Below are 18,264 nucleotides of genomic sequence, written 5' to 3' on the forward strand. Positions count from 1 at the left end.
AAATACGAGAAAACAATTAGCAATGCATCAACTCAAGCTCTCTTAGACACCTTTCTGGATAACATATACACTCACAATAAAGAAGGCGTAAACCGGGCAGTTAGTAAACTAAACAATATTTTTGATAATTTGGCAACAAATGCAAACTTGAAAGCTCGCAAGAACAAACCCAAAACAAAAAACTATGAAAAATGGTTTGACCATGATTGCCATAACATGAGGAAAAAACTTAGAAAACTATCAAACCAAAAACACAGACATCCAGAAAACGAGGAATTACGCCTTACTTATTGTCAGACGCTAACACAATACAGAAACACACTCAGGACCAAAAAAGAGCAATTTATTAAGAATACACTCAGCTCCATGGAGGAATCCATTGAGTCGAATTGTTTCTGGGACAACTTGAAAACACTACACAAAAAACAACACGACGATTTGTCCATTCAAAATGGGGACACATGGGTAAACCACTTTGAAAAATGATACCAGAAAAACACACTAGGACCAGAGCAACACCAAATACGCAAAAAACTTGAAAAGCTTGAAATGGCCATAAAAGATAACCAAAACCCGCTAGACGCCATAATAACAGAAAAAGAACTTCTTGAAAAACTCAAGGACCTGCGACCAGGAAAAGCTTGCGGGACAGACGGCATACTAAACGAGATGATTAAACACGCAGACGACAAACTGAAACTGGCTATCCTAAAACTCTTCAACTTGGTTCTGAGTGTCGGTTATTTCCCTGACATCTGGAACAAAGGACTCATAACACCCATATACAAAAGTGGGGACAAAATCGACCCAAACAACTATCGAGGCATCTGTGTAAACAGTAACCTGGGGAAGGTATTCTGTGGCATCATAAACAAAAGACTTATAAACTTCCTTGAAGAGCACAATGTCTTGAGTAAAAGCCAAATTGGATTCCTGCCAAACTATAGAACATCCGATCATATCTTCACCCTACAGACCCTAATTAACAAACACGTTCACCATAACAAAAGCAAAATCTACGCATGCTTTGTAGATTTCCAGAAGGCTTTCGACTCCATCTGGCATGACGGTTTATTCCTGAAACTTATCGAAAGCGGGGTAGGAGGTAAAACATATGATGTAATTAAATCAATGTATACAAACAATAAATGTGCAGTTAAAATTGGAGACAAACAAACAAAATACTTCCCACAGGGGCGGGGGGTGACGCAGGGCTCGCCAATCTCACCGACACTCTTTAATATTTACATTAATGGATTGGCAAAACTACTTGAACAATCTACAGCACCCGGCCTCACCCTATATGAATCCAAGGTTAAATTCCTCCTCTATGCCGACGACCTGGTTCTGCTGTCACCAACTAAGGAGGGTCTACAGCAGAACCTGGACCTGCTGGAGTCGTACTGCCAGACTTGGGCCCTGACAATAAATCCCCAAAAAACCAAAGTCCTTGTGTTCCAGCAAAGATCCAAACAACATGGACCCACAATAAATTTCACAGTAGGAACAACCAAAATTGAACAAACCACTCACTACACATACTTGGGCTTAAAAATCAGTTCTACGGGAAACTTCAAACTGGCTGTGAATGAACTGAAAGAGAAAGCAAGAAGGGCTTTCTATGCCATCAAAAAATCAATCCAAATAGAAATCCCAATTAGCATTTGGCTCAAAATTTTCAAATCAGTAATTGAACCAATTGCACTCTATGGCAGTGAGGTCTGGGGACCACTAACACAACAAGATTTTGCAAAATGGGACAAACACCCAATTGAGATCCTACATGCGGAATTCTGTAAAAGTATCCTCCGGACTCAAAGGAAAACAGTAAACAACGCATGCAGGGCGGAACTAGGCCAATACCCATTAATAATCACTATCCAAAAAAGAGCCACCAAATTTTGGAATCACCTACAAATGAGCAACCCCCAATGCTATCACTACGACGCCCTGAAATGCCAAGAGCTGACCATAAAGAAGAATACCCTCAGTCAACTAGTCCTGGGACTCAATAAAGTAACTAATAACAATACTAACAATAACCAGCCCCAGGACAGTGACAGGGTAACACAAAGAATTCGACCCAACACAATCGTCGCTAAGCAAAAGGAAAAATATCTGTCATATTGGGCAGAAACAACAAAAACCCAAAGCAAACTCAATTGCTACTTGGCCCTAAACAGACAATACAACATAGCTGATTACCTGACCATGGTAAAGGATAACAAACTGAGAAGAACCTTGACAAGGTACAGACTTAGCGAACATAGCCTAGCGATCGAAAAAGGCAGACACAGGCAGACCAGGCTGCCAAGAGAAGACAGGATATGCTCTCACTGCAGTCAGGGAGTAGTTGAGACAGAGATGCACTTCCTCACAGCCTGTGGAAAATATCAGGGCATCAGAGAGAATTTCTATCAAAAATTCTCACAAATATGCCCTGAATTCAGAAATCTGACTGACAACCAAAAACTCCCATTCCTACTGGGGGAGGAGAGAAGCTGTGTAACACTGGCGGCACACTATGTTACAGCTTGCCATGAACAGAGGGACAACCAGTAAACTAAGACAAGAGTATATATAAACAAGGCGAAAATATATTTATAAACTCAGGGATATACCTGTTTATACACTGTATGAATGGAACCGCGTTTATGTGTTCAACCATAAATGTATTTTGATGCTTTGGCAACATAAGATGTACCTTATCATGCCAATAAAGCGATTTGTATTGTATTGTATTGTATTGTTAGGGCTGATCCTTTGTCCAATTCCATTTTCACTTGGACTCCGTCTATCTTGAGTGTAACCCAGATAGTCTGGTGATCCTCCATTTTGGTTACCTTATGTAGTTTCAGACAACCCAGCTCCTTGCTTCCGGAGTCTGTGTCACTTTTCTGTTCGTCTGAACCACTGTCCATCACCTGGTGTACCTTTTTGTACTTCTCCTGTGGAGATTTCTTACTGTTGGTTTTCTTCCCAGACCTGCAGACTCTTGCTATGTGTCCTGCTTTTCCACACTGTCTGCACACTTGGTCCCTGAACCAACAATCCTTCTGGTCATGTGTTGTTCTGCCGCAGCGATAGCACTTCCCTGTTCCATAGGACATTTCATTGGTGCCATATTCTTGCGGCCTCCGTTGTATCTCTGCAGCTCCCCTTGCGGCTGCTTCGTGTGATACTGCCATACTGAAAGCCTTGTCCAGCGTAAGATCCTTTTCTGATAGGAGCCGTTTCTGGGTTCCTTCACTTTGTAGCCCACACACAAACTTGTCCCTTAACGTATCTGCTAGTCCCGCTCCAAACTGGCAGTGTTTCGATAGCTTGCGCAGTTCCGTTAGATACTCAGCGTTGCTTTCGTCTTTGTGTTGGTTCCTTTTATGGAACTTAAATCGTTCTGCTATCAGCAGCGGTGTGGGGTTTAAGTGGTCCTGTAGGATTTCTACTATGCTTTCGAAATTCTTGTTCACCGGCTTCTCTGGGGTTATTAGATTTCGCAGTAACCCATAAGTTTTTGCACCCATGGAATTTAACAAAACCAGTACTTTACTAGCATCTGGCACTTCATTCGCCCTGCAGTACACCTCAATACGTTCCACATATGTCGCCCAATCTTCGACTTCATTGTCGAACGTAGAGATACTGACACTCTTCGGCATCCCTGGGTGTGATTTAACTGTCAAAAATGGCATCTCCCGCGCTTCCCCTTCTTCTCCGCTGGCAGGAAATGGCGTCTCCCGCGCTTTCCTTCCTTCCCGCGCTCGCCCTTCTTCTCCGCTGCGGGTTCTAAAAATGGTGTCTCCCATGCTCTTCCTTCTTATCCGCGGCTCAATGGCGTCTCCCGCGCTCTCCCTTCTTCTCCCGCGGACACTGTTCAGCCCTTGAGCCCTGGCTGTGCTCTGCGCGTTCTTTTTTTTTTTTCTCGACGCCGCTCGGTCCTGAACCCGGCTGTTGCTTTATCCTCTCCGGTTTGTTTGTTTGTTTTTTTCTCGACGCCGCTCGGTTTTCAACCCACGGCTGCGCCCTGTGCGCTTCACCCTCTGTCTTACCCCGTCGACGCTGCTCTGCTTTCTCTCCGCCGTCGGTCGGCTCCAGCCGCCGCTGTCCGGGAAGGGTCTGCGCTGGACCTGTCGTCAGTCTCTTGCTGATCGTCGTGGCTGGGGAACCAAGCCCGGCTCTCCACAGCCTCCCCTGCGATGTTCACTCTCTGTCGGACGATAGGGCGGTTGCTCGTGGTCGACGCCCGTGTTCCTGGCCTCGACTTTTTTTTTTGTTACACCGCCCTCCCAGAGCGAATCCTCGAAGGGAAATGCAGAGTTGCAGGTAGATTTGAATCGACACTCGTCGCCACTGTTAGATCCGTGATTCTGACAGTATGCTGTTTTTCAATAACCACACGGATGCTGTAACTTAACGATAAACAGGTATTTACTGGAGGAGGGTAGTCTCAAGACTGGGGGTACAGAGGCATGCGCAAGGCTTATATACAGGTGTGGTCACTGCCAGTACTACAGTATACAGGAGCTGTAAAAGTAGTTCTGTCTTAAAGGCACATACACTACAGCCTCCTTCTGCGCTGTACTATTCTATGATCTCCAATGGCTCAGTTGGTAAGTACACTGATAATGGAAGCATATGGCACGCAGACCGGGAACGTCCCACGATCTGTATTAAGTTGCCTGATCTCAGAGTTGGGAGGGCAACCATTGCCCTTGGCATCTACCTTTGGCTGCAAAGGGATATAGACAGATTAAGTGAGTAGGCAAGAACATGGCAGATGGAGTGTAATGTGGGGAAATATGAAATTATCCACTTTGGTAGGAAGAGTAGAAAACCAGAATATTTTTTAAAAGGTGAGTGATTAGTAAATGTTGGTATGCAGAGAGATTCGGGTGTCCCTATACACGAATCACAGAAAGTTAACATGAGGGTACAGCAGGCAATTAGGAAAGCAAATGGTATGTTAGCCTTTATTGCAAGGGGGTTGGAGTATAAGAGTAAGGAAGTCTTGCTGCAATTATATAGGGCTTTGGTGAGACCACACCTGGAGTACTGTGTACAGTTCTGGTCTCCTTACCTAAGGATATACTTGCCTTAGAGGGGGTGCCATTCACTAGATTGATCCCTGGGATGAGAGGATTGTTGTATGAGGAGCAATTATGTAGAATGGGCCTATATTCTCTGGAGTTTAGACGAATTAGAGGTGATCTCATTGAAACATATAAGATTCTGAGGGGGCTTTACAGGGTAGATGCTGAGAGGCTGTTTCCCCTGGCTGTAGAGTCTAGAACTAGGGGGCACAGTCTCAGGATAAGAGGTCAGCCATTTAGAATTGACAATGAGGAGAAATTTCTTCATTCACAGTGTTGTGAATCTTTGGAATTCTCGACCCCAGAGGGCTGTGGATGCTCAATCGTTGAGTATATTCAGGACTGAGATAGATAGATTTTTGGTCACTAAGTGTATCAAGGGATATGGGGACATCAAGGACAGGGGTGATAAGTGTACAGGACTTGGTGTGGGATCGATAATGGGCAGTGGAGTTTTGGATGAGATGATGTTTACAGAAGATGAAGATTGGGAGGCCAGTGATGAGAACATTAGAGTCTGGAGGTCTTCTTCTTAGGCAGTCCCTCGGAACCGAGGATGACTTGCTTCCACATTAAAAATGAGTTCTCAGGTGACTGATGAGTCCAATGCGGGACCTACAGTCTCTGTCACAGGTGGGGCAGATGGTGGTTGAAGGGGCGGGTGGGTGGGCTGCTTGGGTTGATGTGCGCTCCTTGCGCTTGGCTTCCGCTTGCTCCCGGCGAAGAGACTCGAGGTGTTCGGCGCCTTCCCGGATGCTTCTTCTCCACTTTGTGCGGTCTTGGGCCAGAGATTCCCAGGTGTCGGAGGGGATGTTGCACATTTTTAAGGAGGCTTTGAGGGTGTCCTTGAAGCGTTTCCTCTGCCCACCTGGGGCTTTCTTGCTGTGTCGGAGTTCCAAATAGAGCGCTTGTTTTGGGAGTCTTGTATCGGGCATGCGGACAATGTGACCCGTCCATCGGAGCTAATCAAGCGTGGTCAAAGCTTCGATGCTGGGGATGTTGGCCTGAGCGAGAACACTGACATTGGTGTGCCTATCCTGCCAATGGATTTGCAGGATCTTGCGGAGGCAGCGTTGGTGCTACCTCTCCAGTGCTTTGAGGTGCCTGCTGTACATGGTCCATGTCTCTGAGGCACACAGCAGGGCGGGTATCACTGCTGCTCTGTAGACCATGAGCATAGTGCCAGGTTTGAGGTCCTGGTCTTCAAACACTCTCTTCCTCAGGCGACCGAAGGCTGCACTGGCACACTGAAGGCGGTGTTGGACTTCGTCATCAACGTCTGCCCTTGTTGACAGTAGGCTCCCGAGGTATGGAAAGTGGTCCACGTTGTCCAAGGCCTTGTCGTGGATTTTGATAATCAGGGGGGGCAGTACTGTGTGGCGGGGGCAGGTTGGTAGAGGACCTTTGTCTTACGGATGTTTAGTGTAAGGCCCATGCTCTCATACGCTTCGGTGAAGGTGTTGACGATGGTTTGGACTTCGACCTCCGAGTGAGCACACACGCAAGCATCGTCTGCATACTGTAATTCGATGACAGAGGATGGGACAACCTTGGATCTGGACTGGAGGCGGCGGAAGTTGAACAGTTTCCTGTTTGTTCTGTAAATTAGCTGCACTCCAGCGGGGAGCTTACTGAGGGTGAGATGAAGCATTGCAGCAAGGAAGATCAAGAAGAGCGTTGGTGCAATGACACAGCCTTGCTTGACCCTGGTTTGTACATGAATTGGGTCTGTGGTGGAACCATTGGTCACGATCACAGCTTGCATGTCGTCATGAAGCAGGCGGAGTATGATAACAAACTTTTGAGGGCAGCCGAATTTGAGGAGGACACTCCATAATCCCTCACAGTTGACGGTGTCGAAGGCCTTTGTGAGATCAAAGAAGACCATGTACAGCGGTTGGTGCTGTTCCCTGCATTTCTCTTGTAATTGACGTGCGGTGAAGATCATGTCCATTGTGCCCCTTAGTGGGCGGAATCTGCATTGCGACTCTGGGAGGAGCTCTTCGGCCACTGGGAGAAGGCGATTGAGGAGGATTCTTGCGATGACTTTCCCTGTGGCAGACAGCAGGGAAACTCCTCTGTAATTACCGCAATCGGACTTGTCACCTTTCTTGAAGATGGTCACAAGGTGATGTAGGCGGGAATAGGGGTTTCAGCAGACACACAGAGGCAGGGACGTAGTTGGGCAATGCTACGGAGATGGGAGTAGACACTCATTGTTACGGAAAGGTTATGAAGCCGGAGGCTCAACTCAGGGTTAAATATCTCGCCGAGGTTGCGAACAGTCTGGTTCAGCCTGAGAGAGCGGTTGAGGAGAAGGGGGGTCGAAGTCAGTGGCGAGGGAACGGACTTTGTTGCGGGGGGCAGAAAACGATGGTTTAGCAGGAGGAAAAGATTGAGAAGCTGATATTTAAATGTTTGAGAAGGTGGGGTGAGCTTGTCACCACTTTATGCTACTGCCTAAGGGCCTGATTAAATACTGCAGAGCTGGGTCAAGCCCTTTCAAAACTGTTCATCAGATGTAACTGAAGTAGTTCTGTGTGAGCATATGACATGAATTAAAGGCAATATGATCCATGTAGAAAAAAAATCCCCTTTCTCAGCCAAAAGATGAAAGTTCTATCTCCAACTGCAGTAGAATTACACAGAATCTACAGCACAGAGACAGGCCATTCGGCCCAGCTGGCCTGTACCAGTGTTTATACTCCACACTAGCCTCCTCCCACTTTAACCACCTTGCCCCTGCATCCTTCTGTTTCCTTCTCCCTCATGTCTGCGTCAAGCCTCCCTTTAAATGCATTAATTCAATCAACTTCAGACACTGCATGTGGCAGCAAGTTTGACATTATCGCCACTCTCTGTGTAAAGAAATTCCTCCCAAATTCTTTTTTTTTATTCATTCGCGGGATGTGGGCAGCATTTATTGCCCGTCCCTAATTGCCCTTGAGAAGGTGGTGGTGAGCCGCCTTCTTGAACCGCTGCAGTCCGTGTGGTGATGGTACTCCCACAGTGTTGTTAGGGAGGGAGTTCCAGGATTTTGACCCAGCGACAATGAAGGAACGGCCGATGTACTTCCAAGTCAGGAATGGTGTGTGACTTGGAGGGGAACTTGGAGGGGATGGTGTTCCCATGCGCCTGCTGCCCTTGTCCTTCTAGGTGGTAGAGGTCGTGGGTTTGGAAGATGCTGCCGAAGAAGCCTTGGCGAGTTGCTGCAGTGCATCTTGTAGATGGTACACACTGCAGCCACGGTGTGCCGGTGGTGGAGGGAGTGAATGTTTAAGGTGGTGGATGGGGTGCCAATCAAGCGGGCTGCTTTGTCTAGGAAAGCAACAGATTTTGACAGCTCAGGTCTAATTAGGGCAAGTGATTAACAGGGCATGATATCCTGTAACGAACACATACATTACTGTGCATAGACTGGCAGCTTGCAATTCTACATAAAAGGTCCTGGGGACAGAGAACACCAGTTCCTGGACAGATCAACATGACAAATCACTTAAAGAAAGAACTTGCATTTCTATAGCATCTTTCATGACCTCAAGATGTCCCAAAATGCTTTACAGCCAATTAAGTACCTCTGAAGTGTAGTCACAAGTGTAGGAAACGCGGCAGCCAATTTGCGCACAGCAAGGTCCCACAAACAGCAATGAGATCATTGTCCAGAAAATCCGTATTTTAATGATGTTGGTTGAGGGATAAGTATTGGCCCAGGACACTGGGATTACCTCCCCTGCTCGTCTTCGAAATAGTGGCCATGGGATCCTTTACGTCTCATCCGAAAGACGGCACCTCCGACAGTGCAGTTCTCGCTCAGTGCTGCGCTGGGGCTGTCAGCCTGGATTTTCTGATGAAGTCTCTTGAGTGGGACTTGAAACCGCAACCTTCTGACTCAGAGGTGAGAGTGCTACCCACTGAGCCTCGGTATCCCTGGAGTAGGGAAGGGGATTGAGTGTCCCCTCTCGAACCCACAGTATTGAGGCTACCTGCAGCATTGCCGCTGAATCTTGCCCCGGATCAGCACAGACCAAGGGTTGAATCCGGGACCTCCTCACCACCCTAAACTAGTGACCCACCAGGGAGCCAAGAATAACCATCGCTGTGCAGGAAATATAGAGGACGACTTTCATCAGTTGGAAAGTTGGATTAGATTGAGTCATCAACATTCAGTGCAGCTCGGTACTGCCCACCAGTACTGCACAATCTCCAAATGCTGCTGTGGATTAGTCACACAAACACATCTCATTCACTGCACTCAGAGGGAAGTGATCTGCGTACCTCCCCACCCACACACATACACACACAAGTCACAACTGCAGGATCTGCCACAAGATGTCATGTCTGACTTCATTGCAGGGACTGCCTACCAGTAAGTCCGGCTCCTTGAGCCTAAAGGGTGGCCTGGACATCTGAGCGTGTGTCAGTGAGTATCAGGGGAGGCAGGGCCTACACCAGCCTGTGTAATATCTGTGTGTGCATGTGAAGGACTGCTGCCTATGCCTGCCTGAATGACTGCTGGCCTCTAGGATATGTGTGCGAGTGAGGGCATGCTGTGCATGATTCTGTGTGTCGGACGTATGACAGCGGGCTCTGAATTTCCTCGGACTGTCTGCAGCAGTACGTGCGATGGAAATCCTCTTTCTTTTTAACCACAGGTAAACGGGATTTCCGCCCAGCTTCCGGCACAGTTACAGCGGCAGAAAGTCAGGAAATTCAGGGCCAATGGTCCAGATTTTGCTGGAGCAGGGCATCTCACGACGTGTCCCGTTTGTTAGGTTTACTTCCTCACCCTTCAGCTTGAAAAATATTTGCGCCGCAAATTGCTGGAAGTGCGCGCTGATAACGGGGCATCTGGGACCTCAGTGGTCAATGGGACCAACAGTCTGTCTCCCTAACCAATGAGATTTAAGGACTGAGAACGAAACAGAGGAAGACGGAGAAGGAAATCGGGTGAATTAGAGTCAAATCAGCTACAGAAAGATAAACAAAGAGAGGGAAAGGAAGATTGGATTAAGAGAGCTCGCCTAAAAGAGACAGAAAGAAAAAGTACCTTTTTTTTTATTTTAACATTTAAAATTTTTTAAATCTCTAACAATTCACTAGCTGCAGGAATGAGACTTCACAGTTTCAATTGTTCCCTTTCTGGGCCGAAGAGGTTGCGTGGCATTGCAGGAACATAAATCTTGTCATTAAAAGGGTCCGTACATCATTAAGTACCAGCCCTAACTTTCTGCGGCAAGTTTAATGTGTATTTATTGCAAATGCAGCAATTTCTTGAAACTGACGGGGAGTTTGAGGGCGAGCTGCCGTGTTTGTGAGGCTAGTGGTGGCCCAAATCGTCCAGCAACTTGTGGTGTTTCCCAACTCACGGGGTAGCTCTCCCTTGCCACAAGTTCTGGGGGTTATTTACACACTAATAACGGAGAGCGCATTAAACTCGCCTTGGTTTTCCCAGCAAATTCTGGCGCAGTGTGTCTACAAAGCTGTACGACACATTGTCCCGTGCTACAGTATGTGACTGTAGGGTGAGTGAATGTGTGACTTACTGCTCCCTGTGTATGCACTTGTTGGGTGTGTTGTGTGCCTCTGTGATCCAGCATTGGTGCATGTAGGAACTGTGTGTATTGATGTCACCATTAGGTCTATAAGTCAGCATTGGAGTGATTGTGTGCATTTATTCTGTGTCTGTAGGGCATATTTGTGACTATATGTAATTGCGAATGTGGCTGGGTATCAAGGCAACGACTCAATTTTAAAATTCTCATCCTTGTTTTCAAATCCGTCCATGGCCTCGACCCCTCCCTATCTCTGTAATCTCCCCCAGCCCCACAACCACGCCCCCCCCCCGCCCGAGATATCTGCACTCCTCCACTTCTGACCTCTTGAGCATTCCCGATTATAATCGCTCCACCATTGGCGGCCGTGCCCTCAGCTGTCTAGGCCCTAAGCTCTGGAATTCCCTCCCTAAACCTCTCCGCCCCTCTGTCATCCTTTAAGACGCTCCATAAAACTTATTTCTTTGACCAAGCTTTTGATCATCTGCTCTAATATCTCCTTTTGTGACTCAGTGTCAAATTTTATCTGATCACGCTCCTGTGAAGCACCTTGGGACGTTTTACTATTTTAAAGGCGCTATATAAATACAAGTTGTTGTTGTTGGCTGTGACTGTATTAGTTGTGTGTATCTCTGTAGGATGTTAGTCACTCTATGGTGTATCTGTGTATTTGTACAGTATAATTATGACTGTATGCGTTGTGCGTATCTCTGTAGGGTGTAGTTGTGACTATGTTTGTATTGTATATGCCTAAAGGGTGTGTTCGTCACTCTGGTTTATCTGTGTATTTGTGTGTGGTTGGAGGGTATGGTTGTGACTGTAATTGTGTGTATGTCTGTAGGGCCCGTATAGTGTACAGTATGTGTGTTTGGAGGCTCTAATTATGATGGTGTTTGTTCTGTGTAGGGTGTGCCTCTGTGTGGTGTATCTATGTTTGCTTGAGGGTGTGTCATAAGAACATAAGAAATAGGAACAGGAGTCGGCCATACGGTCCCTCGAGCCTGCTCCGCCATTCAATAAGATCATGGCTGACCTTCGCCCTCAACTCCACTTTCCCGCCCTAAAGTCTATCCATCTCAGCCTTGAAACATAGAAGATAGGAGCAGGAGTAGGCCATTCGGCCCTTCGAGCCTGCTCCGCCATTCAATGTGATCATGGCTGATCATCCAAACTCAGTACCCTGTCCCCGCCTTTTCCCCATATCCCTTGATCCCTTCAGCCTCAAGAAACATATCCAACTCTTTCTTGAATATATTTAATGAACTGGCCTCCACTGCCCTCTGTGGCAGAGAATTCCACAGGTTCACCACTCTCTGGGTGAAGAAATTCCTCCTCATTTCAGTCCTAAATGGCTTACCCCTTATCCTTAGACTATGACCCCTGGTTCTGGACTCCCCGGCCATCAGAAACATCCTTCCTGCATCTAGTCTGTCCAGACCTGACAGAATTTTATAGGTTTCGATGAGATCCCCTCTCAATCTTCTAAACTCCAGTGAGTATAAGCCCAATCGACACAATCTCTCCTCATACGTCATTCCTGCCATCCCAGGTATCAGCCTGGTGAATCGTCGCTGCACTCCCTCCATGGCAAAAACGTCCTTCCTCAGGTATGGTGACCAAAACTGCACACAATACTCAAGGTGCGGTCTCACCAAGGCCCTGTACAACCGTAGCAAGACATCCTTGTTCCTGTACTCGAACCCTCTTGCTATGAAGGCCAACATACCATTTGCCTTCTTAACCGCCTGCTGCACCTGCATGCTTACCTTCAGCGACTGGTGCACAAGGACACCCAGGTCTCTTTGCACTTCCCCTTCTCCCAATCTATTGCCATTCAAATAATAATCTGCCTTCCTGTTTTTGCCACCAAAGTGGATAACCTCACATTTATCCACATTATAGTGCATTTGCCATGTTTTTGCCCAATCACCCAACCTGTCCAAATCGTACTGGAGTTTCCCGACATCCTCCTCGCAGCTTACCCTCCCGCCCAGCTTTGTGTCGTCTTCAAATTTGGAGATATTACATCCAATTCCCTCATCCAGATCATTAATATATATTGTGAATAGCTGGGGTCCTAGGACTGATCCTTGTGGTACCCCACTAGTCACTGCCTGCCACTCGGAAAACGACCCATTTATTCCAACTCTTTGCTTTCTGTCCGCCAACCAGTTCTCTATCCAAGTCAATACCTTGCCCCCAATCCCATGTGCCTTAATTTTGCACGCTAATCTCTTGTGTGGGATCTTATCGAAAGCCTTCTGAAAGTCCAAATACACCACATCCACTGGTTCTCCCTTATCTATTTTACCAGTTACATCCTCAAAAAATTCCAGTAGATTAGTCAAGCATGATTTACCTTTTGTAAATCCATGTTGACTTTGTCCGATCCTGTCACTGCTTTCCAAGTGCTCTGCTATTACATCTTTTATAATAGACTAGCATTTTCCCCACTACCGATGTCAGGCTTACCGGTCTATAATTCCCCGCTTTTTCTCTACCACCTTTTTTGAATGGTGGGGTAACATTAGCTCCCCTCCAATCCATGGGTACCTTTCCAGAGTCTATCGAGTTCTGGAAGATGATCAGTAGTGCATCTACTATCTCTAGGGCCACTTCCTTAAGTACCCTGGGATGTAGACCATCAGGCCCTGGGGATTTATCGGCCTTCAGTCCCATCAATTTTCCTAACACCATTTTCCTACAAATACTGATTTCTTTCAGTTCCTCGCTTTCATCAGACCCTATGTTCCCCGGCATCTCTGGGAGGTTATTTGTGTCCTCCTTTGTGAAGACAGAACCAAAGTATGCATTTAGTTGGTCTGCCATTTCCTTGTTTCCCATTATAAATTCCCCCGATTCTGACTGCAAGGGACCTACGCTAATCTTTTTCTCTTCACATATCTATAAAAGCTTTTACAGTCAGTTTTTATGTTCCCTGCAAGCTTACTCTCATATTCTATTTTCCCTTTCTTAATTAATCCTTTTGTCCTCCTTTGTTGACTCCTAAACTGCTCCCAATCCTCAGGATTATTGCTTTTTCTAGCCAATTTATTTGTCCTCTCCTTAGATCTTATGCTATCCCTAATTTCCCTTGTTAGCCACGGTTGAGTCACCTTTTTTGTTTTATTTTTGCGCCAAACTGGGATGAACAAATTCTGTAGCTCATCCAGTCGGTCTTTGAATGTTTGCCATTGCCTATCCACCGTCAACCCTTTGAGCGCCATTCCCCACTCAATCCTGCCCAACTCGCTCCTCAGACCATCGTAGTTTCCTTTATTTAAATTGAGGACCCTTGTCTCTGAGTCAACTACTTCATTCTCCATCTTAATGAAGAATTCGATCATATTATGATCGCTCCGACCCAAGGGGCCTCGTACAACAAGATTGCTAATTAATCCTTTCTCATTGCATAATACCCAGTCTAAGATGGCCTGATCTCTGGTTGGTTCCTCGACATATTGGTCCAGGAAACCATCCCGTACACACTCCAGGAATTCCTCCTCCACGGTATTGTTACTAATTTGGTTGGCCCAATCTATATGTAGGTTAAAGTCACCCATGATGACTGCTGTGCCCTTATTGCACGCTTCTTTAATTTCCCTTTTAACGCCATCCCCAACCTCCACCTTACTGTTTGGAGATCTATATACCACTCCCACTAATGTTTTTTTCCCCTTAGTATTTCTCAATTCTACCCATACAGATTCCACATCATCAGAGCTAATATCCTTCATTACAATTGTATTAATCCCTTCTTTAACCAGTAATGCTGCCCCACCTCCCTTTCTTTTTTGCCTATCTTTCCTGAATATCGAATACCCCTGGATGTTGAGTTCCCAGTCTTGGCCATCCTTGAGCCACGTTTCTGTAATCCCAACCAAATCGTATTCGTTTACCTCTATTTGCGCAGCCAATTCATCCACCTTATTACAAATGCTCCTCGCATTAAGACACAAAGCCTTCAGGCTTGTTTTTTTAACGCTCTTAGACCTATTAGAATTATTATTTACTGTGGCCACGTTTGATTTAAACCGTTGATTTCTCTGACTGCCACTTTTGTTTTTCTCCTTCCTATCTTTTGCTTTTATCCCTGTTTTCCTTTCCTCTGTCTCCCTGCTCAGGTTCCCAACCCCCTGCCATTTTAGTTTAAACCCCCCCGAACAGTGCTAGCAAACCTCCCCGCAAGGATATTTATCCTGCTCTGGTTCAGGTGCAACCCGTCTGACTTGTACAAGTCCCACCTTTCCCAGAAGCAGGCCCAGTGATCCAGGAAACTAAAGCCCTCCCTCCTGCACCAACTCTTTAGCCACGCATTCATCTGCTCTATCCTCCTATTCCTATACTCACTAGCACGTGGCACCGGGAGTAATCCAGAGATTACAACCTTTGAGGTCCTGCTCTTTAATCTGCTACCTAGCTCCCTAAATTCTTGTTGCAGGACCTCATCCCTCTTCCTACCTATGTCGTTGGTCCCAATGTGAACCACGACCTCTGCCTGTTCCCCCTCCCCCTTCAGAATGCCCTGCAGCCGTTCAGTGACATCCTTGACCCTGGCACCAGGGAGGCAACAAACCATCCTGGAGTCACACCTACGGCCACAGAACCGTCTAGACTCAATGGGCTGGATTTTGATTCTGGAGGCGTGTAGGAGGCGGGACTACAACTTTCGGGGTTGTAGTCCCGCCTCCATCGAGTTGTGGCCAACCCACTCGATTTTCACTTGATTGACCTTGTTGAGCCCACCCAGCGGGCTCAGCAGGCCAATTAAGGGCCACCCGGCAACAGGTGATGTCACAGATTGACATTTCATCTGTCAAGAGCTTTTTACAGATGAAAGATCAGCATTTGACAGCTCTTTGAAGCTGTCAAACACTGACAATCTGTACACTAAGTTAATTCCTTCCTCTCAAGCTGATTTAGAGATCGCTACAGAACAGAAAGCTGAATGCTGCAACTTTTGACAGCTCGCGGCCATTCTGCTTTCTGTGCCGGTGAGATGAGGGACTCCTGAGACCTGAAGGAAGGAAGGCTGTAAAGGTAAGTAAATGTAAGTACAACTTCTTTAAACACTTTACACACACCAAACACACTTACCTCTTCACTCATGCACCCATCACTCACCTGAACACCGGACATCTCGAACCCTCCAAGTCCTTCAGCCCGACGGCCCGCCTTGCTAACTTGGCGTGGTTTGGAGCTGTCGGTAATCCCACACTTCAGGAATAAAAATAGGGATTAGGCTAAAAACTGCCTGTTAACTACCTGTTAACAGGCAGTTAATTGGCACTAATCCCCTTCCCGCCTCGGGGAGGTGGCTCCCAGCACAGGTCGGGTATCCGCCTCCTTTGAAACAGGCATGGAGGCGGGTTGGGGGCGGAATGGGTTCGTGCCCTCCGATTTTGGGATTTTAACCCCCCACACGCCTCCAATCCCACCTCCACGGCCCAATGAAAATCCTCCCCAATGACTGAGCATCCACAGTCCTCTGGGGTAGAGAATTCCAAAGATTCACAACCATAGAGTGAAGAAATTACTCCTCATCTCAGTCTGAAATGGCCGACCCCTTATCCTGAGACTGTGACCCCCCTCTGAGTGTGTGTCTGCGCGTGTTTAGTATCTGTGTGTGTCTGTCACTCTCTGTGGTGTATATCTGTATGGGTTTGAGGGTGTGTCTGTTTAGAAGGTGGGGTTTGGCTATTTTCTTGCTCCAGTAAATGTTAACCAGGTGGTGCTGTGCGGCGAAAAGAGGCGGGCAAAACCCCAGCGTCACCAGCAAGCCGTCCCAATCTCTCCTGTGAGTGAGCCTCAGATCCCTCCCTCTCTCCGCCCAGTACTGATCCCTTGAGTCCTTCCTCTCTGCTCGATTCCCCGCAGGTTAAAGGGACGCTGTGATTCCACGGTCGGAATTCGGGGCTCTCTCTATGGCAGGCCACGAATGGGACTGGTTTCAACGAGAGGAGCTGATCGGTCACATCAGCGACATCAGGGTGCAAAATCTCCAGGGTAAGAACCTGTTGTAACCGAGATGTTCGCGCTGCGGAGCCCAGCCAGCCCGAGCAGGGGCGGAAAGTTTGCCAAAAAAAAAACTTATTTCTCGCTCTCTAAAAGAGACCATCGTCACTGACTCGGAGTGAACTCTCGCTCTCACCGCGGGTTATTTAACATTCTTACCAGGCAGGGGCAGTTTAGAAATGAACCCTCTCCTTTGTTTTCAACCAAGCTTCTTTGCAAATAATCACTACTGGTGATTAAGAGTTGCAAAACATGTTTAAATATATTGTGGGAATAGTTGCAAGTCGTGGGCGAACTTTTTCCAGGAATTGATGGAGTCAAATTCCATTCAAGTGACAGCAGACTGACATTATTCCACTTTTTGTCAAACATTTTGGTATTTGTGTGTGTGTGTGTCTCTGTGCCTCTGTGTCTGTTCAGTTGGCACAGACTATCTTACCCCTCATGTTGACTCCATGACGAGAACAGGATTGAAACCTTGCCATGTCTCTCGTTCTGACTGACTCAGTAGGGTTTCAAAGAGGGTGCAAACATTCCACAGGTCCTTCTGTTCCAGACTACAAGGTCGCAAGAGTAATAATTATGTAAAATACAGCTGTGACCTGACCTCAAAACAGTGGCCGGTATTTACTGCATTTACCTGGATCCAGCTGCTCAGGAACAGGGGTTGGCCATTCAGCCTCCCCCCTCTCTCTCTGCTCCCCTCCTCTCGTGACTATCCCTGGAAAGTGCGTATGTCCATGTCGGGTCTGAATAGTGCCGGGTTCAGTTGTGATGCCTGCCAACTTTCATTGGGCTCTCGCACAATGAATGATTGTTTGGGTGGGGTACTGGAAGTAAGAGTTAGCGCCTTCGGTAGAGAATGGGACAAAATTGGAGGAGCAAAAGGTGTGTGAGGTTATTGGATCTGATTGAAAACTCTGGACGTTAGAGACTTGGACCTGTTTGCCAAGACAGCAACCCACAATCCCTCTGGTGGCAGTAGATGTTGGCTTTGAGAGAGTAAAAAATAGGTCTGTTTTACCAAAATCCCTCTCAGTGATGGATGCTCAATTTTTTTATAACTCATTCTCGGACTGTGGGTGCCACTGGCATTTATTGCCCATTCCTAGTTGCCTTGAGAAGGTGATGGTGGTGGGACTTCTAACTGGGTGGCTTGCTGGGCCACTTCAGAGGGCAGTTAAGAGTCAACCACGTTGGTGTGGGGACTGGAGACTCACAGGCTAGACTGGGTAAGGACAACAGGTTTCCAATCCTAAAGGACATTAGTGTACGACAATCCGAAAGCTTCATGGTCACTTTTACTGAGACTAGCTTTTTTTTTTAAACTGAATTCAAATTCTGAAAGTACCCATGGTAGGAATATTAGTCCGGGCCTCTAGATCACTAAACCAATAACATAACCACTACACACAGTACCCCCACATTTATGGTGATACCATTACAGAATGCAAATGGATAGGGGGGCAGGGGTGGGGAGGACAAATCGAAGACTCTTTTTGGTGGGCTGTGGTTAGTCGTGACTCCTGTAGTGTACCATCCCCTTGAAGTTTAAGCCTTTGACTCCGGCTAAACAGCGTGAGGTTCCTCCACCCCACAGGTCTTTG

The 18,264-nt window shown here is 46.9% G+C and overlaps 1 protein-coding gene across 1 annotated transcript in view; it reads left to right on the forward strand.

Moving 5' to 3' along the window:
• The first annotated feature begins 16,377 nt into the window (after positions 1–16,377).
• Positions 16,378–18,264, forward strand: part of LOC147109035 (uncharacterized) — a 62,489-nt gene continuing 60,602 nt past the window's right edge. Inside the window, exon 1 of the mRNA XM_086002598.1 lies at positions 16,378–16,648. Coding sequence (XP_085858724.1) covers positions 16,567–16,648 — 82 coding nt within the window. The 5' untranslated portion in view covers positions 16,378–16,566. The remainder of the gene's footprint in view (positions 16,649–18,264) is intronic.

The sequence above is a fragment of the Somniosus microcephalus genome, chromosome 12 (assembly GCF_052327205.1).
Source record: "Somniosus microcephalus isolate GS21.2 chromosome 12, FLI_Smic_1.0, whole genome shotgun sequence".
NCBI classification, from domain to species: Eukaryota; Metazoa; Chordata; class Chondrichthyes; order Squaliformes; family Somniosidae; genus Somniosus; species Somniosus microcephalus.